The sequence below is a fragment of the Pleurodeles waltl genome, chromosome 9 (genome assembly GCF_031143425.1).
Source record: "Pleurodeles waltl isolate 20211129_DDA chromosome 9, aPleWal1.hap1.20221129, whole genome shotgun sequence".
Taxonomy (NCBI): domain Eukaryota; kingdom Metazoa; phylum Chordata; class Amphibia; order Caudata; family Salamandridae; genus Pleurodeles; species Pleurodeles waltl.
The window spans coordinates 382,447,154-382,473,844 of NC_090448.1; the positions used below are offsets into that span (position 1 = coordinate 382,447,154).

The 26,691-nt window shown below is 45.3% G+C and overlaps 1 protein-coding gene across 8 annotated transcripts in view; it reads left to right on the forward strand.

Moving 5' to 3' along the window:
• RYR1 (ryanodine receptor 1) overlaps positions 1-26,691 on the forward strand; it is a 1,068,376-nt gene that overhangs the window by 344,028 nt on the left and 697,657 nt on the right. For all 8 annotated transcript variants that reach the window (XM_069206982.1, XM_069206985.1, XM_069206986.1 and 5 more), the window contains exons 35-36: positions 18,766-19,654; positions 21,317-21,517. In XM_069206982.1, the coding sequence (XP_069063083.1) occupies positions 18,766-19,654; positions 21,317-21,517 (1,090 nt within the window). The remainder of the gene's footprint in view (positions 1-18,765; positions 19,655-21,316; positions 21,518-26,691) is intronic.

Genomic DNA, 26,691 nt, shown 5'->3' on the forward strand with positions numbered 1-26,691 from the left:
AGTGTCCCCCATAGATGATGTGAATACATTCCAGGAGGTATTGGTGCGAGGGGCAACCAAACTGAATATCCCGCTGGCGGTGCCGGCTCCATCGACGTCAGTAATCTTCGAGACCTTGCATCACAGGACATCTTCAAGACCTTTGCTTCCACTGGTTCCGGGTCTTATTGAACCGGCAATGGACATTTTTCTTACAGCGGCCGCAACAAAGTCTGCTCCTTCCAGACTTATTAAAAAATACCGTCCACCAGAACAAGATCCTCTATTCTTGAGGTCGGACCCAGTACCGGACTCGGTGGTTATAGTGGCAGCAAAGAAATTGCATTCTACGTCACCGTCTTCCTCTTCACCTCCAGATAAAGAGAGCAGAAAGATCGATGCTGCAGGACGAAAAGTATGCTCTACTGCATCCATCACCATGAAAGCAGCCAGTGCCACTGCTCTATTAGGGAGATATGATCGAGCCCTCTGGGACTCTGTACTGCAGTTTGCGGAGCATCTTCCTAAGGACAAAAGGGAAGATTTCCTAGAGGTCGTGGGCGAGGGAGCTATGGTTTCTAACCAAGTTATAAGTGCTGCGGCGGATTCTTCGATACTATCCGCACATAACTATGCTCACGGAATAGCGCTCAGGAGACATGCATGGCTGCGACTTACATCGCTTAAACCTGAAGCACAGCAAAGAATACAAAATCTACCTTTCTCAGGCTCCACTTTGTTCGGCTCTCATGCCGATGACGAGATGGCCAGGATGAAGTCTGAGCTGGATACCCTGAAAGCAGTAGGCATGGAACGACCGAAAGAACAGCGAAAGGTATTCCGCCCATATCAACGAAGACTGTTCACCCACAGGTATCAGACTCCACATTGGATGTCTTCACATCCCCAGCAACAGCAACAGCAGCAGCATCATAGGGGTTTCTCCACACAACGAAGGTCGACAAGGGGTCGTTCAACACCTCAAACTCAGGCAACTCGACAGGCTCCCGCGTCGAAGCCCTGAATCTTCGCTTCCCCCTCCTCCGTTATCCACTCCGGTAGGGGGAAGTATCTCAAATCATCTGGACGAGTGGCTACGCATCACAACAGACGCCTGGGTATTGAATATTGTGAGACATGGTTACGTTCTCAGATTCACCAGCCCTCCACCATCTGTTCCACCCAAAACAACCAGCCGACACCTCGAAGCTCTTCAGTTAGAAGTCACCATTCTATTACAAAAAAGAGCCATACAACCCGTCCCGATCAGCCAACAAGGGAAGGGGATTTATTCGAGGTATTTCCTTGTGCCCAAAAAAGACAAGCAAGAGTTTCGTCCCATTTTAGATCTAAGGACAGCAAACAAGTGGATTCCCAAAGAGAAATTCAGGATGCTGTCCTTGCACCAAATTTACCCACATCTTCGTCAGGGCGACTGGCTCTGTGCAATAGACCTTTGCGACGCTTAATTTCATATTCCGGTGACCAAGAAACATCGAAAATTCCTAAGGTTCACCGTCGGAAAACGTCATTACCAATTTGCGGTTCTATCCTTCGGCCTCAAATCAGCACCGAGGACTTTTTCCAAATGCATGGCGGTGGTAGCCGCCCACTTGAGGAAACATCGAATATTTGTCTACCCCTATCTAGACGATTGGCTCATAAAGGCCTCCAGTTATCTAGAGGCACAACAACATTTCAAATGGATTCTACAGCTGTTGCAGAGGTTAGGTCTTCAAGTAAATCTCCTGAAATCCACAGCAACACCTGTTCAGAGGTTGCATTACTTAGGGGCCATTATAGATACCAATCTAGGAAAGGTGTTTCCTTCGGAGGAACGACGATTATCGATTCTCCAAAAGTGCAAACAACTGCAAGAGACTCCACAGACCACTGCAAGAGTAATAGCTTCTCTACTGGGCTTCATGGAGTCTTGTATCCATCTCGTTCCCAATGCTCGCCTCCATATGAGACCATTACAGGAAAACCTGGAGGATCAATGGAGTCAACTAATGAACGAATGGGAGAGCAAAGTCCTCCTTTCTCCCCACGCCCTACAGTCCCTCAAATGGTGGTGTCTACCCGACAATCTCTTGGTGGGGATTCCGTTCCAACATCGGCCTCCAGCTCAAACCATCGTAACAGATGCGTCACTGCTCGGATGGGGAGCGCACATGGAACATCTTCGAGTCCAAGGCAAGTGGTCACAGAAAGAGAGTCTCTATCATATCAACCTGCTGGAGCTTCGCGCAGTCCACCATGCGCTCAAAGCTTTCCTTCCCTCTCTGAGAGCGGAAACTCTCCTTCTCCAGACGGACAACGTGGCCACTATGTACTACGTAAACAAACAAGGAGGCACCAGGTCCAGGATTTTATCCAGAGAGGCTCAGACAATCTGTCATTGGCTTCTAGCCAGGAACATGTCACTAGTAGCAACTCACCTGCCGGGCATCCAGAATGTTCAAGCGGATGCTCTCAGCCGCGTAATGGACGAGAACCACGAGTGGGTTCTACACAACGACGTCGTTCATTCCATTTTCGCACTATGGGGTACCCCCTCTATAGATCTATTCGCAACCCCAGAAAACAAAAAATGCCAAAACTTCGCCTCCAGATATTACCATCCAGGGACACTGGGGAATGCCCTGTGGATAAGCTGGTCAGGAGCATTTCTTTACGCCTTTCCGCCGCTTCCCCTGATTCCGGCGGTCCTCCAGAAGTTATCCAATGCTCAGTCCAAAATGATCCTGATTGCTCCGGAATGGCCACGCCAATGGTGGTTCCCAGACCTTCTTCACCGGTCACTCAAACCACACATCAGGCTCCCTTATCGTCCGGACCTGCTCACGAAGTTCAGAGGGCAGATGTCCCATCCCAACCTCTCATCGTTGAGTTTGGCAGCATGGCTCCTGAGCTAGTGCAATATGGACACTTGAACTTACCTCAGGATTGTATGGAAATCCTGAAAGAAGCAAAGCGCCCTTCCACACGATCCACTTATGCAAGCAAGTGGAAGAGATTCTGCATGTGGTGCTTAGGCAACAACATTGACCCGATATCCTGCGGAGAGGAGTCTATTCTGCCATACTTGTTAAGTTTGGCAAAATCGGGCTTACAATTGTCATCAATAAAGGTACATTTGGCGGCTCTAACAGCATACAGAAAGAGCCCCTCACAAACTTCCTTTTTTCAAATCCCAGTTATTAAGGACTTCCTGGAGGGTTTAAAAAAGGTTTTTCCTCCCATTAGAAGACCATCTCCTCCATGGGAACTGAATGTTGTCCTATCGCGTCTGATGCTACCTCCATTCGAGCCAATACATAAGGCATCACTTCAGCATCTCACATGGAAAACTGCTTTTCTAGTGGCAATCACTTCAGCGCGTAGGGTCAGCGAAATCCAGGCCCTTTGCGCTCAAGAACCCTACACGGTTTTTCATTCTGCGAAAGTGGTAATGAGAACTCATCCAAAATTTTAACCTAAGGTAGTCTCCGACTTCCATGTGAACCAAACAATTTCATTACCGACTTTCTTTCAAAATCCAACTACTCCTGCTGAGAGAACTCTGCACTCTCTGGATGTAAAGAGAGTCTTGAAATTTTACTTGGACAGGACAAAAAGCTTACGAAAATCACAACAGCTTTTTATTAACTATGGCCCAGTTAGAACAGGGTTGGGCACGTCTAAACAATCGTTATCCAGGTGGATTGTTTCATGTATAATGTTATGTTATCAGTTAGCAAATAAATCCCTTGGTGGTAGGCCAAAAGCCCACTCTACTAGAGGGAAGGCAGCTACTACAGCATTGATGAGAAATGTCCCTTTGGCAGAAATATGCAAGGCTGCCACTTGGAAGTCGGTCCATACCTTTACTAAGCATTACTGCCTTGACACAAACGCTAGGGCAGATGCGCAGGTTGGACAGGCCTTGCTCAAGAATTTATTTGCATGATTCATGTTTTCTCAGTATTCTTCTGTCTACTCCACCGCGGTTATGGGGATGGGCTTGCTACTCTATTCAATGCTTATGACTATACATGGAAATCCCCTACGAGAGAAGGAATGGTTTCTTACCTGTAACTCCAGTTCTCTCGTAGGGGTATTTCCATGATAGTCATAAGCAACCCTCCCTCCTCCCCGGTGTAGTTGACATAGAACATGAATATTATCGAGGTTGGTACTCCAACAAATGTTTTGTTTCTTCAGGTCAGGTTACAAGCCTCCAAAAAAGAACTGAGGCAACTGCCTTTTGCTGTGCATGATGGGAAGCAGGAAGACTTTACTTTCTTAAAGGCACAGCTCTATTTTCATTCTGTATAGTGCCAGCTTATGGGCTACACTGCCCTGCATTGTTTTATTCTCATGAGAGGTGTAAATAAAATATGAGAATGTATTTGTTAATATATTTATAAAATAAATAGATGTTTAAACGTGAATTTACACTATAAATGTTTTTTCTTTTAACAATTTGGCCTGTGTAGCTGTTCACATAGGCTGCACAGTGTTATTCTTAAGTGTTTTTTGACAACCCTTTTTTCAAAGGGTTGGTATTTGCACTTAAGAATATACTTCACAACAGTGCTCCGGGGTCCCCGCAGGCGCGCGGAACTATTCAATGCTTATGACTATCATGGAAATACCCCTACGAGAGAACTGGAGTTACAGGTAAGAAACCATTCCTTCTCTACTAAGGGCAAAAGTGGCCTTGAACTGAGACCTTGCCTAGCGGCAGTAGCACTCTGGGTGGAAAACAATTGCCTATAACTGAATGGATATAAAACCAAGGTACTGGTGGTGAGTAATCAGCTTCAGCTGTGGGGTTGATGGGACTGCCCTGAAGTTCTAGGTCTATTTCTTTCCCCACAACTGGTGTTGAAGGATCTCGGTGTCCATATAAATTGCAATGTCAGGATGGATTGTCAAATGAATAGGGTTGCCTGCCATATGATTTAAGTTACTGAAAAGCCTGTGAAAAACGATGGGGCTCCAGAGAACTGCTGTACAGACCATAATTATAACACAGTTAGACTATTGCAACGTACTGTACTTGGTTACCTCGAAGTCCCTCATGAACAGATTATGGATAGTAGAAAATGTGTCTTCTAGGCTACTTTGTCACATCCCTCATCATACTTTAGTTTCCGCTCATTTGTGTGAGCTTCTCTGGTTAACCATTGAAAAAACGTATTTAGTTAAAGGTACGGTATATTATGTACAAAGCAATAGCCCAGAAGGCTCCTAATTTTATCAATAAGTTAATTTCTTTCTTTGCTCCCAAGCGTGCTTTACACTCATGTAACCTGCGCCTTGCAGTTATTCTTCGGGTGAAGCTGGTTAAGCAAAGCGGCTGGTCTCTTAGATATCTCATCCTGAGTTCTGGAATCTGCTTCCCCCAAAGTTTGAACTGCCATCTCTCGAGGTTCTTCGTAAGAAACTCAAGACTTGACTCTTCTAACTGTTGTTGTGCCCCTATCCTCTCTGTTCAGGTGCAGGGAAGCCCTATGTGATACAAATTCAATATAATAAAAATAGTAATCACCACAAACTACTAATACTTATTAGACATCAGCACAATATGTTCCTGTGACTAAGCCTATGCTGTCTGAGACAGGTGAGATTTGAAAATTGGAATGAAGATGACTGCCAAGACGGCACCCCCTTGCTGACATACTGGCAGCTGCGGATCAAAATCTTGTGAATATTGCCACCATAACAGTGCATCAATGTATGTACTTGGCTCTACAGAGGTAGCAGAATTCAGAGAGCCCAGGTTGTGCTTCTCTCGTTAATCTTTAACCTACTTACCAATATACTGCAAGCTCCAGAGACTCTTGAGACCTGCAGCATGACTGTTCCAGACACCGTATGTTCATCTAAGTCCTGCCAACTGCCAGGAGTGAGGCCAGCCATCACTGTGTAGGAGCCAGAAGACAAGTGGAGCTGAAGACAACATCTGGAATCCCCAGTCATCAGTGAAAAACCCAGAAACTGCCTGATAAGAGGCCAACCCTGTGAACCTCAGGGCCCTGCTGAAGTCCCTAATGCATGAGGTCCCACTTGTGCTAGCACTGTTTGCTAAAAATCATTATGGATCTGCAGTATTAGATGGCAACGTTCACTATTTTGGGTTTCTAGAAGCTGTGTGTTTTGCAGAAGTCCCTTTGGCTCATAACAAGGCCTCTTATCCAGCAAACCAAGGCCTTCCTGGCAGAGCTAGGCCCACTACATGCCGAGACAAGACCTGCCTGGTAGAACAAGGTTTACTGACCAACAAAGTAAGACCTTCCTGTCAGAGCAAGGCCCTTTTTCGCTCGGTAGGTAGAGATCACTCAGTGAATGTCTTAATACAGGTAGGATAAGACATCCCACTACGCAGTCAACCACAACCTTTCTGTACCCTGTCAGGGTTTAGTTTGTTGTACTCACTCCATGACATTCTGATTTATTTCTCCAGCCCTTCCACAAATAGCTGTCATTGTGGCCTTCTGTGAATCTTCGGCCCTTACAAAACACCTTTCTATAAATGGAGTCAATTCATTTAAAACCACTTATCTCTCAAATTTATCGAAATATGCCATGAAAAAATGTAAAGGTAAGATTCTAAGGGAATTTCCCAAAAACTCTGGTTGTAGACCAGTAACACTGTGTTTGAAATGGAGCCCCTCGAAATTGATCTTCTACTTTTTACTCATAACATAGACTGATGACATGATTTCTTACACAGGACCCTAAATATAATTTCAACAATTGTCATCCCCTATTTCCAAAAGCTGAAAGTTTCTCGCTCCTCACACGTACGTGGCTGTCTTTTTATTTTGATCTTCAATAATGGAAGACTATGTTCTGATTCAACAATGCAGATATAGTGTTACTGTATCTTTATTCAGTATCTCAGTCCTAACTCCCTCTCCCTCCTACTGCCACACTCTGATTTCCCCGCTCCAAACCAACCCAACCCAATATGATCTTCTTGATATCTCCCCCCCAAAGATCACACCTCCTTGCTCCCTATCTGCCCTACATTGACATGAAACTGGACAGGTTCTCCACCACTTCTAAGATCTCCCCTCCTTCTCCTTGTAACACTCTTCACACATACCCTGCCAGTGTAATTGCGCTATCTCTTCCATCTCATTGTTTACACTTTAATTTTTTAATTCACCCCAGTGCTTAATTTGTAAAATAATAAGTGCCAAGCCCCAAAACATTGCTCTGAAGTTGCTGACGGTGCTGTAGAAAATTGTGGTAACATATACCATATCTGTGTAGTCTTAATTCCCCCTCATGCATCTTTAATCCATCATCAGACACTTCCTCACTCTCAAAATCTCTTCTGAATGTTCTTTTTCATCCTGTCTTTTTCCCATTGGCACTGCTTTTCCGCATTTCTCTCCTCTTTCTTTCCCCTTTTCAGTTTTTTTCTCTCATGCTCTGGGTCAAAGTCTGATGAGGAAAATAAGTGCTGGTTCCAAAAGATAAGTGCTGGTGGGCCCCACATACCACCACCAGCTCAGATTAAGCACTTCTTAAACCCCAGAATATGTTCAGCCTGACTCTCCCTTTCACATCCCCCTGTATAAACATCCCACAACTCTCCCTACTACCGTCTTCCGTTATAACACTCCTCCTGTCCAATCTCAACTGCATCACACCCTTATCAGTACTATTCCTTACTTTCCTTATTCTGATGTACCTACCTGCCTCACTCCAATTAGCCAGTCCATTCCACCCATTTCTCTATCCAGCAGCCCTCTTGCATACATCCCACCACTTATCTCTCCAATCCCCAACCGTTCTTCCTACTGTCAACACACTCAGCCCCACACTCTTCCTCCTCCCCTCCCAATCCTTACTCATCTGCTGCTCACTCATTTATTTTGCTCCTCTCCTCCAGTAAAAGGGCAGAAACCACCTCAACTAGCACACCACCACTACCCCTTCCCCCTTTTTCTTCCAGCTCATATCCTAATTTCTGCCCTCCTTCTGCAACTGTGGGTGTTAAAAGGGGGCATGCCATTGAATACAATGGGCCCCTATGTACTCTACAGGAGTAGCGCCAACATTTTGGCGCTACTCCTGCAGACTACATCAGTAGCATCAGGAATTCTGACACTATTGCCCCCTACTCTGTACCACGGTGCGCCGTATTTTGAATACGGTGCACACATGGTGGCTGTTGGGGGGCGCTAAGGGACGCAAGGAAAGTGCTGCTGCACCTGGTGCTGCACTGGGTGCAGCGCCACTTTTCTTAAATCAGACCCTCAGTTTCTCAACTGTCATCCTCATTAGCCAAACTCCACTACGTCTTATCCCATAATCCATACTTTAGTATTCACTTTCTGAAGAACAATCCCTAGGGTGTCAATCTCCCTGGAAGCGACCATGAAACTAGACTTAACAGAACATTTCCTGTGCTGGATGATGATGATCTTAATCAACTTGTCAAAAGCTTCTGTAACTTTAATGTAGCTAACAAATCAGTTCATAATCAGTTCAAGACACCTCTTCTATCCCAGTCATCCAGAACCACAGACCGCCCTGACCATACCTTCCAAATAGAAATAAGGGACCCATCAACCTCAATCAGGTTCCCACTGAATGTCCAAACTGTCCTGCATCCAGAACCACTCACTCAGCTCTGTAATGCATGCTACACAGTTGTTGATCTGCATTTAGGCACAGCTTTAATCATTTAGACACAAAAGTGAACCTCAACCTTGATATCCTGTTGATATCCTGGCCTTCACAGAAGCTTCCTTGAATGACACTTGGAACCATGTCTTAGGAGTTCTTCTCTGCTCACATTATTCCATCCTCCTCTTTGTGAAGTCAGACAAGATGGAGGGGTAGCAGTAATTCATACACTCACGCTTAGCTGTAACAGAAAATTTCCTTCCTTGACAATTTCATATCTCTTGAAATCTGTTGCTGCTAGGCCTTTTATTTCACAATGAACATCACATATTGCTCTTCTGTCAAAAACAACATATTCATTGAGGGATGCATGGAATTTATATCATTACAGTTGATAATACTTGAAGTCGAACATCTTCCTAGGAGACACCAGTCTTCACTAGGGTAAATATAACAATAAACGCGTAAGTCTGTTTTCATCTTTTCTAAGGAACAAACTCCTCCAACCTTAACAGAAACCAACACACTACAAAGGCTTTATTCTTAGTCTAATCATCTCCAAGGGCACACATCTGTCCACTGAAGACCCCATTCCGGTGACTTGGTCAAACCACCTGCAGATTCCTTTCATGATATCCTTGACCCCTCAAAAACACTGGGCCAATACAGGAGAGAAACAGCATGGCTCTGTGAAACTAAGAACATTGACATCAACAGCCTGACTAAGAAGGCTTGGGGTGTCCTTCCCACCCCTGATCGGGATATTAATTTTACAACAGAAGAATACAACAAATGCATGATTAACAAAGCTAAATCTAGCCACAGTAAATGTTTGATGCCTCTAAAAATCACCCAAAGATACTTTTCAATATCATCATCAAACTCATGCTGCTCCACCAGCACAGTTATCATACCAGCATCAAAATGTGAAGTATTTGCAGTCTCCATGGCAGTGAAAGTAAAGTCTATTGAGCAATCACTTATGATAAAATCCACTATCCCAGATGATCGCACACTGACCCACAACTCCCAGAAGACTTGGTTGCACTTTGAAATAATCTATGAGTTACTTGAAGCTATCCAATAACCTTTCTGATGCATTGCCAGGCTTACTAAGGAATGGCAGAGTGCTGCTGCCATACTGGACCTACCTGGTGAACTTCTCACTGAGGCATTGTGTTTTCCTCAGTAGTTTGAAAATCATCCAGGTCTCCCACTTACTGAAAAAAAAGCCCATCACCAACCCAAGTGACCTGAATAGCTCTCTTCTGACTTCAACCCTTCCCTTCTTTGGAAAGGTATTAGAAAACTGTGTAGCATCACAGCCATCGCTTCCCATCCAGGACGATAACCTACTCCATGTTTTCCAATCTGGTTTCAGCTGGTTGCAGCACAGTAACAGCCCTTCTGCTAATTGTGGATAACTCTCTTCTCCACCTTGATTCAGGAACTTCTTTTTTCTTGTGCTTCTGGACCTTTTGTCCCCCTTCGATACAGTCAACCACGCGTTCTCATTAGCATCCTGAAATACAGATGGGATTCGGTGGGAAAGTTACAAAGTCATTTTACTCCTATTTGTTTGACCGTTCACAAATAGTAATAATAGTGAGCTCTGTCGTATAAGAAACCACACCAAAGTAAGGTGTCCCATAGGGGTATATCCTCTTCTCAACCCTGTTTAATCTATATCTTGAAATTCCTGGTGAGATTGTGAGAAAATCTAGAATTCTTTATCAGTATGTGGATGATACCCACTAATTGAAAATATCATCCCTTGAAGACATCTGTCTTCTCTCCTATACCCTAAACAAGGTTCAGAAATGAATGACCAACCACCATTTAAACTCAATTCAACTAAAACTCATTTTCCATATAACCTCATCAAAAACAATTCAGCTTCCCTATCCAAGCGTGGCTGGAATTCTTTTCTCCCCTGAACTGTAATCTGGCCATTGTGGAGAATGCCAACTCGTTGGGCTTTATTCTTGACAACTGTGTAGACTCCCCAGGCAAATTTCAGGCATGCCACCAGCTAAGACTGCGCTGGGGCTTCAGGCAGTTCAGTTACTGGGCCCATCTTTAAACCTGTGGTCCAGACCTGGTTCTTTCCAGTCTAGATTATAACTCCCCTGTGCAGTACATGGAGCCCCCCCTCTCCTCCAAACTCACTGGGGCGCTCTCAAGCCAGGGTACTTTACTGGGTGGGGCCCTGGGAGCTCATACCCCCCTCCGCACAGCAGGGACTTCGGGGGCCTTTGTTACACTACTGAATGAGGTCTGATTAGCAGACCTCAGTGTGTTACTCTCCTGAATGAGTTCTGATTAGCAGGCCTCAGTGCACTCTCAGAGTAAAAAACCCAGCAGAATCGGCCAAAAAACGTGGGGCCAACTATACAAAAAGAGGCATTTCCTTACAGTATTAGTAAGAATGATGTGATGGTGGCAGGGAGAGACTAGGAGATCAGGGCAGATTTCTGTCTGACTGGAGGGGCATTGACTGCTCCCCTCTTGCTTCTACAGGGGTTGTGCAAGAGCTTGGCTGTGCTTTAACAACAAAGATAGTTCCAGTGTCTATGGACCTGGAATTCTGGTGACTGGAGTTTGCAGATCTAATAATTCCAGGATAAGAGTCACTGGAAATTGCAGGTGGTAGAATTCCACCTACAGCTATCCCTTTGGGTGGAATTTCACCTACAAAATATATGCCAACATTACTCCAGTATTGGAACTTTCATAGATTCACATGCTTGAATCCTTCCCCGTTGTCGAGATGGGAGCCCTGGTACATCAAAACAGCAATATAGAAGCTACTGCAATGAAAAAAGGCCCAAAGGCTTTCATTTTAGTATCCTATCTTTGTCTCTATGACTAAAAAGGGATAAAGCAAGTCCCAGCCAATCAAGCTTCCCCTCCCTCTAGAACCCTCCTGAGAGAAGCTCCATTCCCTTAGATTTTCTACCACGTGTCGTGCTAGGGAGTCTCAATTGAGCTCTGCTCAGTCAAATCTCCAGAGAAGTCTATCTCTACTGTTTTTTCTTCAAAGAAAGTGGATTTCTTCAGCAAGTAAGGTGTCATCTTACTTTGCCTAAAGGGATTGTATTTTGTCAAAATTCGACATGTCAGATAAGGAAAAGAAAAGTCTTTTTAGAGCCTACAAAACCTGTGGGAAGAAAGACTTCACTTTGAAGACCCACACAAAGACTGTATTTTCTGCCTCCATCATGGCCATGTAGCCAAAGACCGCAAGGTATGCAGAACCTTTTCTAACAAAACCCTCAAGGACAGAGAGGGTAGACTACTGATTTGGCTCCAGAAGTTGAAATCCAGATCAAACCCAGTGTCTGGTTCTGACAGTGAGGAGTCCTCCTCCTCATCAAGAAAGTTACAAAAAAGAGGCAGATTTCCTCAAGCTCACCATTCTGAGGATCCACCTAGAAAGGCTCATAAAAAAACCAAACAGGTGTCTTCTAAAGCTGACAGTGCTTCCAGTTCTCCACACAGGAGTTCTGTTTCGTCTAAAAGACATTCCAAGGAAAGTTCTGTCTCCTCAGAACGCAGCAAAAGAGCCTTTTCCGAGCCTCCAAAACCACCTCCTGTGGTAAAACATATCTTTAAGAAGCCATCTGAAAAATCGGCAATGATAACACAGTCGAGGACAGCATCGTCGAGGACAGCATCGCCGAGGACAGCATCGTCGACGGCAGCGTCAAAAGGTGTGTTTACAGCCTCGTCGATGACTACGACAACATCTATCGTCTCTACGGCTGCTTCCTCTTCAATGATGCTCATACTAACCATGTCTTCGTCGACGGTGTTGGCGGTCACTTTGTCGACGATCAGTATACCCATCTCCTCTCCTCTGTCGCCGATGCTGCCGGTGAGACTGTCAGCGATGTTACTACTGTCGTCGGCTTCCTCGTCGATGAGACTTTCTCCATCGTCAGTGCTGTCTCCATCGGCGATCCCATCTGCGCTGCCGTAGACGATACCATCAACAAGAGTTAAAAGACATAGGAAGTCTGATTTGCTTTCGCCACTGGTTACGTCTCCAAGTAGGGTATCAGCATTGCTACCTACACATCTCTTGGAACAGGAAGATTCGGAAGACGAGGGTCCTTTTGGGATTGCTCATAGCCCATCAGAATTACATGTGAAGTGCCAGGATCTAGAGGAAGACATAGAGCATGATCCGCACTAATTTTATTCCCAACCACAGCAGTATCCCTATCAGGAACAGATGGTTTCTTTGCCGGGATCGCTCATAGCTGACTTACAACTGATGTTGGATGACTATAGAAGGAGGTTTCCGCCAGCTGGCTCGGAAGTACAGCAACCTTCTTTTACACCCTCTGTGCCTCTTCCTTCTACTCCGGTTCATCCGAGGGTCCAGCCGTTGCATGTACCACCACAGACGCCAGTTTCAATCCCAACACAGGATCTGTCTTCATCTGATGATGACAGAGAGGAGGGAGAATTGCCGGATGCCATAACAGAGTGGGATGATTATCAGATTCCTACCCCGTCCTCACCCTCCCCGGTTCCAGTGGATTCCCCTCCTGGTGACATGGGTTTTTTTCACAACTTGTTGGAAAGAGCTGCAAAGATATTTGAGCTGCCAATGCCCACGAAGCAGATGGACTGTTTCTTGTATCATTTTAAAGAGCCATTTTAAAAAAGTGTGACGTCTATGCCAATTATAGACTATATTTGGGATGAGGGCATCAAGATAATGAAGAACCAGGCGACCGTCACCCTGGTTCTGCCTCGCCTTGACAAGAAATATAAGTCCCCGGAAGACTCTCCGGCCTGCCTCACGGGCCATCCCAAACCAGACTCAGTCATTGCCCAAGCAGCACAACGTAGATCCAGAAACCCTTTAGCGCCAATCTCTACTCCACTGGACAAGGATGGTAGAAGGCTCAATAATATTGGGAAGCGTTTTTCTTTGATGGCTTCGCCTATGATAAGAGCTTCTAATTCTTTGGCTATCATAGGCAGATATGATAGACAACTATGGGCGGACATTGCTCCCTATCTGGATCAGCTGCCAGAGGACTCTAAATTGGAAGCCAAGAAAGTCTTGCAAGAGGGTGAGAGGTCTTCTGCTGAAGTTATAGACTGTGTGATGGATATCGCCACTGCGGCATTCCGACAGATGGCAGTAGCCGCGGTTTTAAGAAGGCAGGGTTGGCTCCGGGCGACTTCGTTTAGACCTGAGGTTCAAAACAAAATTCTGGACCTTCCTTTTGATGGTGAAGCCCTATTCGGGAAGCACATTGACGATGCACTTCAGTCAATAAAAACGGATACTGATATAGCCAGGTCCCTTGGCACGCTGCAGTTTAAAAGACAGCCCTTTCGGGGAGCTAGAGGTCGGGGGTATTCATCATATAGAGGAGGCCTCCAACAATATAGGTACCCCTCTGTCTCTGTGGCTTCTCAGTCCTTTCGTTCCCAGTTCCAACAGAGACTGCCTCCGCAAGCGGCTTATTCGAGACCTTCACAGAGAGGAAAAGCTGGAAGGCAAGCGAAGGACATGGGACGCAGACAATGACTTTCTGGTGTCTCCAGCTGCCAACCTTCTCTTCGATACAAAACTAGGGGGAAGGATCTCTTTTTAATTTCACAATTGGCAAAAGATAACATCAGACCAATGGGTCTTAAATCGCATTCAATTTGCTCATACTTTGGAATTTTTACAGTACCCTCCTACAAGACCTCCCCTCCCTCGAAGGGTAAAGCACTTACACTTACTCAAACAGGAAGTCGAGTCGATGCTCCTCAAGGGAGCTATAGAGAGAGTTCCACATCAGTACAAAAGAAAGGGATACTACTCTTGATTCTTCCTGGTTCGAAAGAAGCGGAAGAGTTGGCGCCCAATCCTAGACCTCAGGAATCTCAAACCTTATCTCAAGAAACAATCATTCCGTATGATCACCCTAACAGACATCCTGTCCCTTCTCAACCCGGGATATTACATGCCCACCCTTGATTTGCAGGAACCATATTTCCATATCCCTATACACCCTTCCCACAGGAAATACCTCAGATTTGTAGTAGCCGGAGACCATTTCCAGTTAAAAGTGTTACCCTTCGGTCTGAAAGCGGCCCCCAGAATCTTTACCAAGTGCTTGGCTCCAGTAGCAGCTTTCCTCAGACGGCAGAACCATCAAGTCTTCCCGTATCTAGACGATTGGCTGGTCAAGGCCAAGTGCAGGTCTCAGGCACTGAAGTCCACATGCGCTTGCATCGAGCTGTCCACGAGCCTAAGCTTAACAGTCAACCGCGACAAGTTAGCCTTCCAGCCCTTAAGAAGGAGAACATTTCTAGGGGTGATATTAGACACTTCCACCAACAATGCAACGCCTACAGAAGACAGACGGAGAAGCTCATATCCCTCGTGAGGCGCTTACGAAAAATAAAGTATGTTTCAGTTCGCCTCTTCAAGTCCCTGTTAGGAATGATGTCCTCCTGCATTCCATTGGTACCATTCTGTCGTCTCAGAATGAGGCCTCTACAGGAGCAGCTAGACCTTCAGTGGACACAGTCCAGGGGGGTCTTTGGACGATGTCATCAGATTAACGAAGCCCATGATATCACCTCTGACTTGGTGGACTCAGGAGTCTCACTTATCGAGGGGACTTTCTTTTCTTCCCCTACAAGCTCCATGGGTAATTACGATGGACGCTTCTCTTGAGGGTTGGGGTGCCTTCCTCCAGCACCTTCGAGTCAGGGGCAAATGGAAACCACATCAGAAGGTCTTTCACATCAATGACCTCCAATTGAAAGCTGTTCGATTAGCGCTTTGCGCTTTTCTTTCAAAAATAAAAGGTTCATCAGTACTCATTCGGATGGACAACACTCCAACAATGCATTATATCATGAAGCAGGGAGGAACCAGGTCTCTGCTCTTATCGAGGAAATCTCAGCGCATTTGGGAATTATCTATCAGCCAGCAGATAAACCTTCGAGCGGAACATGTCCCAGGTGTACAGAACATCATAGCAGATTCTCTGAGCAGGTCTCGATCGTCCAACCACGAATGGGAGCTGGATCAAGGAGTGTTGAATCAAGTCTTCTCCCTATAGGGAAAACCAAACCTGGATCTCTTCGCCACCCCGCAGAATGCGAAATGCCGATTCTTTGCAAGTCGTGATCACCATCGGGGCTCTTGGGGGGAATGCGTTTTCCATGGCATGGTCAGGAATTTATGCTTACGCTTTTCCTCCTATTCCCCTAATACCGAGGGTTCTGGCGAAGATCAAGATCGAACGCTGCAAGCTCCTTCTGATTGCTCTGGCATGGCCTCGCCAGTTTTGGTATACAGAGCTCCTTCTCCTCTCACAGAACCACAGCATCCCTCTACCAGTGATGCCCTCCTTGCTAACAATGAGCGAGGGCCAAATTCTCCACCCGGATCCGGCTTCACTTCGCTTGACAGCCTGGCTCCTGAACACCATGAATTTGCGCATCTAGGTGTACCTTCGGATTGTAGTCATCCTCGCCAGGGCTGCAGCTGGGAGTACCAGCAGATGTTATTGTCTAAAGTGGAGGAGGTTTTGCTCATGGTGTACGCAAGCTCAGGTGCATCCTTTCTATTCATCGCCACAGCAACTACTGCCTTATCTTCTCCTCCTGGTCAGATCGGGTTTGGCTATTTCCTCGATTAAGGTGTCCTTAGCAGCGATTTTCCACTACAGGCATGCAGATAAAGTAACTCCTTTGTGTCCGCAAGAGTCATAAAGCTGTTTTTTAAGGGACTGTTCAGATCTTTCCCTCGAGTCAGGCCTCCTCCTCCATCGTGGCAGCTTAATTTGGTCTTGTCTCAATTAATGAAACCACTGTTTGAGCCAATTCACAAAGCAGATTTGAAATTTCTATCCTGGAAGGTCTTTCTCCTTCTCGCTCTTACCTCAGCCAGAAGAGTGAGCGAGATTCAAGCATTCACTATCCAAGACCCTTTCTTGCAGTTCAAGAGAGACAAGGTAATTTTACGAACAAACCCAAAATGTATACCTAAAGTCCCTTCGGATTTCCATATAAACCAGCCGGTGGTACTGAAGTCATATTTCCCAAATCTATTGATGCCAACTGAACAAACTCTGCATTCATTGGACGTTCAGAAGTGCCTAAACTTTTATCTCAATAGAACTAAGCAATTTAGACAATGGAACCAGCTTTTTGTGGCATTTAGTGCTCTGCGTAAAGGCCGAGCATTGTCCAAGCAGGGGATTGCAAGGTGGATAGCCTCTGCGATTGACTATTGTCATACAGCAGCAGGAAAACCCTTACGGAATCCAGAGCATGCGCATTCAACAAGGAAAATGGCTGCATCTATGGCGCTTTTTGCAGGAGTGCCCATCCAGGACATCTGCAGGGCAGCCACTTGGAAGTCAACGCATACATTTGCGAAGCATTACTGTTTAGAAGAAACTCAGCAGGGTGATGTGGCTGTAGGACAAGCGGTTTTACAACATCTATTCCAGTAACGGTGAGCTGTTGTATTTTTTTATTCGTTTTTTCCCACCAGCCCAGTATACTTTGTGCACATTGTATAGCATTGTTTCTTCCTTTGAGGTTGTGATATTTCTTAATTTTCTGGTCAAGCTGCTGTTCTTTTATCATGTTTATTGCTTATCTAGAGTTCTTTCTCTCCTGCATGATCCTTTTTTTCATCAGTGATTCCGCTTATATATGTATGTTCTGTAACTATATATATCTATATATATATATATATATATATATACAGTATATATATATATATATATATATATATATATATACATGCATATGTTTGGATATATACTATACAATGTGCTTCATTACTGATTGCTATTCTGATTCAAACATGTGAATCTATGAAGGTTCCAATACTGGAGTAAGAAAATTAGTTACCTGTAACTGTAGTTCTCCAGTATTGGAATCTTTCATAGATTCACATGCAACCCTCCCTCCTCCCCTGGGAAGCTGACTGTTACCTGTCTTCTTCAGATACTCTGGCACTGGTGCTTGGGAAAATCTGAGGGAATGGAGCTTCTCTCAGGAGGGTTCTAGAGGGAGGGGAAGCCTGATTGGCTGGGACTGCTTTGGTCCTTTTTACTCATAGAGACAAAGATAGGCTACTAAAGTGAAACCCTTTGGGCCTTTTTTCATTGCAGTAGCTTCTATACTGCTGTTTTGATGTACCGGGGGCTCCCATCTCAACGACGGGGAAGTATTCAAGCATGTGAATCTATGAAAGATTCCAGTACTGGAGAACTACAGTTACAGATAAGTAACTAATTTTCTTTTGTTATTGGAAAGAGAGAGATTTTGAAAAAAAATTGGGTGAATGTTTTCAACCATTGACTTACACTGAGACAGAAGATATGCTAGGTGGGAGACTGCCAAAATAAACCCAAATTTGGCTTTAAAAATTGGGAGTCTTCCGCCTAATTCAGGACTGTTGGCATGTATGCTACAGCTATCCCTCTATATGAAATTCCACCATGCCGTAAGTGTTGTAATATGTTAACCTTAGGTGAAATGATTTAAGTTCTCTTTAAGGACTCCTGAAAATAATCACTACACAGTCGTAGTTGACTGTAATTTAACTAAATGTTCCATACAGCATGATGTGTCACATTTGTCCTGTCACACTTTCATTTGTTGTCATCCTCTACACTGTATCTCAATTTAGCTAATAATTTCCTGAAACTTCAATAAGCTTTTGCTTAGCGAAAATACTTGATTGATTATTAATACCTAATTAATCACATCTTCGTTGTATTTATGTATTGTTCGCATGCTACCACTATGAACTCCCTGTTGATCTGGTTCCATTCCGGTCCAACACTAACCTGGTGAAGACAGAAATTAAACCCTTCTGTAACTGTTGCAATAGTGTTCAAAAAGCTGCATCTGCTATAGTCATTGACCTCAGGTTCATTGTGATTTTCAATAGATGTATATACTACATGAAAGAATGACTCTATATTATATAATTCTGTGGTGACATAATATAGGCAATCAGAATTTAAAGTCTCATGGGACAAATAAGTGGAGAAATACTCTACTGCAGTAATGATATCTTGTGGCTTAAAAAGCCAGAGAAGTCTGCACATAACCTGGTTAGATTTTAGACCACAATGTTAATATATTTGTCTCCTACAGGTGCATCGACATTCTTGAACTCTCTGAGCGCTTGGACCTGCTCAAATTTCACTACCACACTCTGAAGCTCTACTGCTCTGTCTGTGCCCTGGGCAACAACCGGGTGGCACATGCCCTCTGCAGCCACGTGGACGAATCACAACTCCTCTACACTATTGAGAACAACCACCTGTCAGGCTTGCTGCGTAGCGGCTATTACGACCTGCTGATCAGCATTCACCTGGAGTCAGCCAAGCGCTCCCGCCTTACTATGAACAGTGAGTTCATCGTACCTTTGACAGATGAGACCAAGAGCATTACCCTCTTTCCAGACGAAAGCAAGAAGCACGGCCTGCCTGGAGTGGGCATGAGCACCTGCCTGCGACCTAAACTGCACTTTTCCAACACTTGCTTCGTCAGCACTAGCTCTGATCTCTATCAGCTTAGCCCCTTCATCCCCCTGGACATCCTGAAGACCAAGACCATCAACATGCTGACTGATTCAGTACAGGACGGTGGGCAGCACACACGTGACCCAGTGGGAGGAAGTGTGGAGTTCCAATTTGTGCCAGTTCTTAAGCTTATCTCCACCCTGCTCATCATGGGCGTCTTCGAGGATGATGATGTGAAGCACATCTTGAAGATGATTGAGCCTAATGTCTTTGCTGAGCCCAAGGAAGAAGCAGAAGATGCTGGCGAGGAGGAGGGGGGAGATGAGGAGGATGCTGAAGAAAAGGAGGAAGGGAGTGAAGATGGAGAGGAAGAATTGGAGAAAATGGATGAAGTGGAGAAAGCAGAAGAAGCTTTAGAAAAAGCCATTGAGGCAGGGGAACAGGACCCCAAAGAAGAAGAGGAAGGAGTAGAGGAAGGACTTCTGCAAATGAAGCTGCCAGAGTCTGTTAAGCTCCAGGTGAGATCTTTTTCAGTAGAGAAATGGGGCATGCTCTACTTGGAAATAATGCAAAATGAAATTTTTAAACAATATACAAAGAATCAGTGAACACATGCCAGCTGGATCGGCATACAACTTAACCCACTTATGATTAGGTCATCTCAGAGGTCCACTGTCGGAACCCTATACCCATCATTGTGTTGTTATCCAACGGTAACATTTTAACAATTGAGTAATTCTGAAGCCTACTTTGACCTTAAGTCCAAGACTAACTGCCCATTCTGGCCTCCCTATGCAGGGCAGTGCAGGTAATTTCATAGCAATGATTAGTAAATGTGTCACATCATTATGTTAACCCAAGTTATGTTTTCTGCTGCTTTGAAAACCACATTGTAAGTTTGAAGCAGTGTAATAGTATTGTTTTGGGTAGCTGATTTTAGCACTTCAGCACTGATGATGGAATGTTCTGACAGAATTAGCTACACATCCTGTCAGTTTGGTAACTATGGGCCTGAGTTTTTTGCTGGACGATTAAGTACCATCACCATGGCGGAGTACTTTACTCCTGCCATGGCGAGGGTACTCCACCAGCCAAATTTAGAGCTGTCCGTCTGCCCAGTGGACACCTCTTGCATTCACAAGAACCACTATCATGATGTTTTGTGTAAATCCCTTGAAAGTTTGATGGACAGAGCCATACATCAAACTTTTAAAAGAAAATGTATTTTCAAAAACAAAATCTCAAGTGAAAAAGAACAGTGACCCCCTCGTCTTGGGTGTTTTCTTCCATGGCATGGAGAAGGAGGGGTGCAGTGGGGGAATCGTTCTTCAGTTTTCATTGCCCCTCACCTATTAGTTTTACCTGGTGATGACGGACAATGAAAACTGACAATGTGTTTGCCTACTGTAAATATGATGTGGGGCATAAAGTCAAACCTCCAGCACCTGTACTTTTTTGGGCTGTCGGCAGTAGCGTAACAACAATTTAGGACCCAGACAGGGGCCTGCCGACCTACGCACAGTATACTGTGCTGAGGCCCCCCTCGAGCTGCCCCGCACAGCAGGAGCTACGGGGACTTTTGTTATGTCACTGGTCGTCAGAGGTGTATGTAGTTGGTGGAGAGGGAGTAGTCTGCGCCATCTACATACTCCATCTGACCTTAAATGAGGTGGGTGGAACTTCGCTTTGCTGGAGAAAATAGTCTGTTGTTGTTGTTGCAATGGTGTAACCTCTCCACCAAAGTCTAGGATAGGAGAGCCACACTTTTATGCACAACCCCTTTGTACATCTAACAATATTCTCTCCAGGAGATATTCATGCATGAAATGCCATAAGCACAAGGGTCAGAACAGGGGCGTAACCTTTGGTCCTACATACCTGTATCATCTTCACAAGGAGCTGTTTATTGCAGGGTAGCTACAGGAGCTATGAAGCTGGTTTACGGCCTAATGCAATGAGTCAGGAGTTACAACTTTGTACTGTTACTTTATGTGGTTATGTGGTTATATCCCAGTGCCATTACAATGAGGTAATGCATGTATTGTTTCACTACCTGTACTAGGCATTGTGCATCAGGTTATTAGGAACTTGCTTTAAGTAGACAAGGACATTCCTTGGTATTAAATTTAGTTTAATCATCTTGCTAATCATTCTTCCTTGCCTCGCTTCTGCCACCTCAGATGTGCAACCTACTACAATATTTCTGTGACCGCGAGCTGCAGCACCGTGTGGAAGCAATAATTGCCTTTTCAGAGCGTTATGTGGATTGCTTGCAAACAAACCAAAGAAAGCGCTACCGGGAGCTGATGCAGGCATTCACCATGTCTGCAGCAGAGACGGCGAGAAGGACCCGTGAGTTCCGCTCCCCCCCTCAAGAGCAGGTGAGTGCTGTCACCTTTAATGCCTTTCACGTAGCTCTAAGCACATTGCTGATACATTTTTGTTCTACGCTGGTGGTAGTTTATCTCAACAAAGTTACTAAGGGCCGGATTACGAGCTTGGCGGATGGGATACTCTGTCACAAATGCCCGTCCGCTGTATTACAAGTTCCATTATATCTTATGGAACTTGTAAAACAACTGGTGGGATCAGAGCATCAGTCTTTCATGCTGTTAGAGTTGATGCAAAGTGTACTAATTTAGAGGTAATAGAAGTGATATGTTATGGTCTATTATTAGCAAGATAGGTTGTAATCTGTATTCAGAATAACATAGAGCCTTAAATTATTATGTATAGGACTGTGTGAAATTGTAGTCGTGTCATTGGTCTACAGGACAATTCAACATTGCTCTGAAATCTTTCAATGTGGAAGCAAAGGCTTAGGCCAAAGTCTTGTTATGAGAACGTGAAAAATGGGCTGAGGAGAACAAATAAATTCCCTTCTATCAAACAGGGTTCAGGCAAAAATTGTTAACAATTGACAATATTGTAACTTTATCTTATATGGCCCATTGCACTACACATCCTGCAAGACTTCCCCTCTTTATCTGCTTTGTGGATTACTCAGTATCTTTTGGCAGAGTGGATTGCAGCCATTTATGGTCAAAGTGAATCATTTGGGGCATTTTGCAGAAACTATTTAATACAACAGTTTATCTATATTCAGAGACTTGGGTTCGGGTCAAGCTAGGGGTTGGCAAGAAAGTATCTGCCCGAATACAAACCAACCAAGGACTGAAACAAGGATGCACCTTGGCACTACCCATTCATTATCTACACTGCAGATCTTGGGTGCGCATTAACAAAAGTTAATTCTTTTCCTCCAAGGATTGGTGCACAAACAATCTAACGGATACTGTATGCAGATGCCATAGACATACTCGACTATACAAAAATTGGAATGTAATGTTCCTTGGATCTGCTACACAAGTAAAAGTCACTTAAGCTGAAAGCAAATTCTGAAAAAACTAAGGTGATGGTATTTGAAAAATTAAAGAACAAGCCAAGCCAGCACTGCTGCCTAGGACTTCTAAAGAAAAGTACACTCAAGGATGGTCATTACAGATTCGTCCCACGAAGACTTTGCCTTCTACTGCTTGATGGCTTTGTTGTGCTGACCCTGCGCTTTTCACATGACCTGGAGTCATGTTTGAGCTCTGAGCACCAGAGACAAACTTTGTTAGTTTCCAAAAGCAACATCTCTTGGCAACAGTAATGACACAGTTTGAACCCTGAAATCTTAGGGAGAGACATCCTTTCAACACACTGCAAATAACAAATTTGTTAAGCAAAATGTGCCTCTCCAGATCTACATACTAGTATGCATTAAAAATGAACTTGCCAAAGTGGTGCATATACAGCTGTGCAACTTCATATCCAAGTAGGATCAAAGGGTCTAGTTGGAGGTGTTAACCTCACCAGTCAGCACAGTTGAGCTATTTCATATTTTTCATATCAAGTCTGAAGTCAATAGGAGAGTCAAGAGGTTAGGAATCTGCGGGTAGAAGTACACATTAGAAACTCCTGCACAATATTATTTTTTCCATTGGCTTTATTGGGATGGTGCATCAATCATGGATAGGCAATGAGGAGTAATCGGACAATTACCTTGACATCAGAGCAGTCTCAAGTCCAGTTCCAGGCACTACTGGCGAAGTGCCATAGATTTCAATATAGTGGTCCTGCTGCAAGGTATATAAGATGCTGAGGATGCTGTGTGATCGATGAGAGTCTTCCTGGGGCTACTCTTCAGTGCACAGTCTAGGTGTGCAGACTGTGGCCACAGATGTTGATGCCCCTCAAAGTCCTCTTTGGGCCAGCAAAAGTCCATTTGCCACTGGACTAATGGTCTCCAGTCCCAGCGAACTCAGCGGTTCCATTTGGTGAAGACTGGTGTCGTATTTTGACTCTTGCTCTAGGCAGGACTGCTGGTTTAAGGATGACAGTACTTATGATTGTAGGTGACTAAGTCAAACCTACCACAAGTCACAACTGTCATTTCAACCCTCCCTGCTCACAAGCAGCACCTCACCAAAAACGCAAACAGTAAAAGGTTATTGGTGGCAGCTTTTACCCATGCACTCAAGAGTGCGTCATCTCAGGGCGTGTCGTGGTTAAACAGAGATTACCCCTTCCTCACATGAACAGCATGTCTCAATCAAACACACAGGCAATGAAGGAGATGTGGTAGAGGCTTAATAGGTTTTTGTTAACATTACTGCAATCTATTAAAAAATTGCATGGGCTGCATGATAAGGATAATGAACAATGTAAGAAACAGAATTGTGAACACAAGAGTCATTAATACAAAGAACCACACCATCTTGCAATAACATAAAATGATATGAGATATGATATAATGTATGTCCTAATACCCTAACATGGTAAACCTAACCCCTAACCGAAAGAGGGCTGAATGTGATAAACCCAATCTGCCAATGCCATGTCCATGAAAAGAGTTGCCCAACCCTCGTTACCTTTGCATGAGGTCCCTAGATCAGACTCCTTTGGGACACGAAAACTGGGTCAGCGTCAAGGCCACGTGCAGCATCGATAGGGTCGATGGCATCTGGTAGGAATCCCTTTGACTATCTGTCCTTGTAGGGTGCATTTATACAGATTTGATTGGACCCCTGATGTAGGTCTGTTCCCAAACAATAGATAACAAGACATGCTTGGGACGGCAATTACATAAACAATTCCCTCAAAAGCGCAAAGAGGGAAAGTGCCTAATATGAATACCTACAGTTTGTTTATTTTTGTCGCAGATAGTGATACCTTAGCAGAGTGGCACTGATAACATGAAACTAAAACTTTGGCCTAACTATCATACAGATATCTTGGAAATATATTTTTAAATAATTGCGCTAAAACAGAGCAAAGTAAGTAGGGTCAAAGTCACTGGGTGACAGGGGCACAAGTCTACAAGCCAGAAGTCTAAGCTAACTCCTGCTTCCCATTAAAACAAGATAGGCTTCACTACACCCTCCCCATTGCCAGAACAAGTATGACGCTATAGGATGACACCACTGAAGGCAAATTAATCCAAGCTAAAATTGCTCTGGACTAAAACAAGCTAAAATAATAAAAAACTAACTAAAAATCGTATTTAAAAACATGTTAAAAAATAGCAAAAAACATACAAAGAGATATTGGCCCTCATTACAACCCTGGCGGTCGGTTATATAGTGGCGGTAATGCCGCCAACACTATGAAATTATGACGACGGCGGAAACCGCTTTGACAGACAGCCACTTTAACACACTGACCGCCAGGGCTTAATCAACAGGCACCACGGCGGTAACCGCCTACAGCCAGGCGGAAAACAATGGGCCAGATGTAGGTAGGTTTCCTTTTGCGAGTTGCAAATTGCGAGTCCCAGCGACTCGCAATTTGCAACTCACAAAAGGAAATGCAGAAAGGTGTCTCAGACACCTTCTGCGACTTGCTACGGGGTCGCAAAGACCCACCTCATAAATATTTATGAGGTGGGTCGCAGTTTGCGACCCCATAGCGAGTCTAGGCACTCACGGGGATGGTGGCCTGCTGGAGACAGCAGACCACCATGTCCGTGACTGCTTTTCAATAAAGCAGTTTTTTTTTTTCTCTTTACAGCCCGTTTTCCTTAAAGGAAAACGAGCTGCAAATAGAAAAAATACCGAAACCTTTTTGTTTCGTTTTTTTTCAGAGTAGGCAGTGGTCCATAGGACCACTGCCTGCTCTGAAAAAAAATTTTTTTTTGCATTCACAAAGGGGAATTCCCGTTTGCGAATGAGTTACCACTTCAAGTGGATGGTAACTGTGTGTTGATTTGCGACCGCTTTCGCGGTCACAAATCAACTCTACATCGCGATGCGGTCGCAAATAGGAAGGGAACACCCCTTCCTATTTGCGAGTTGGAATCACATTTTGTGAGTCGGTAGTGACTCGCAAAATGTGATTCTGCATCGCGTAAGGGCTTTTGCGCCTCGCAAACTGCATTTTTCACCGTTTGCGAGGCGCAAAAGCCTTCCTACATCTGGCCCAATGTTCCGCCCACTGTATAATGGCACCACAATCCGCAACATGCCCTGTGCTTGGTCCTGGGGAGTGCAAGGCCACAGTCTCTTAAGTGGGTGACTTGCCCACTGGTTCTGGAGGGGGCATCGTGCCCTGTAAGCTTCATCCTGGGGAGGATGGGGTAAGTGGATGGCTTCTCCACTGGTTCTGGAGGGGGCATCGCGCCCAGTGAGCTTCATCCTGGGGAGGATGGGGTGAGTGGTTGGCTTCTCCACTGGTACTGGAGAGGGCATTGTGCCTTGTGAGCTTTATCCTGGGGAGGATGGGGTGAGTGGATGGCTTCTCCACTGGTTCTGGAGGGGGCATCGTGCCCTGTGATGCAGATCTTGGGGAGTGCAAGGTCACAGCCTCTCACCTGGGTGTCAGACCCACAGGATTTGCAGGGGCCAGGTCGCACAACAGCCCATGGATGCAGAACTACACACTGTCCGCCAGCGGTGATGGCTGCTCATTGGTGGCAGTGGTGGTGCTGCTGGTGGAGCTGGCAGTGGTGGGGGAGGCTCCAGCCCATCCCCTGCAGCCTCGGACGGCTGCCCACTGGGGCTGTTGCTGCTGGTGGCGGTGCTGACAGTGGTGGGGGGAGGCCCCAGCCCAACCCCTGCAGCCTCGGATGGCTGCTCACTTGGGCTGCTGCTGCTGGTGGCGGTGCTGGCAGTGGTGGGGGGAGGCTCCGGAACATCCCCTGCAGCCTCGGATGGCTGCACCACCATGGTTGGTGGAGGAGGCTTCCGACTGAGTCCCAGCACCAGGCCCCTTGTCTCTACTGCCTGCTGTTGCAGGCCCCTCACCCTTCCTTCTTGCAGCTGGGGCTTCCTTCTTGCCCTTCCTTCTTGCAGCTGGGGCTGCCTTCTTGCCCTTCCTTCCAGCAGCTGGGGCTGCCTCCTTGCCCTTCCTTCCTGCAGCTGGGGCAGCATCCTTACCCATCCTTCTTGCAGCTGGGGCTGCCTCCATGCCCTTCCTTCTTGCAGCTGGGGCTGACTCCTTGCCCTTCCTTGACGCACTTGGGGCAGGCACTCTTTCCGTCTAGCTGGCTGGTGGCCAGGATCCTTTCCCACCT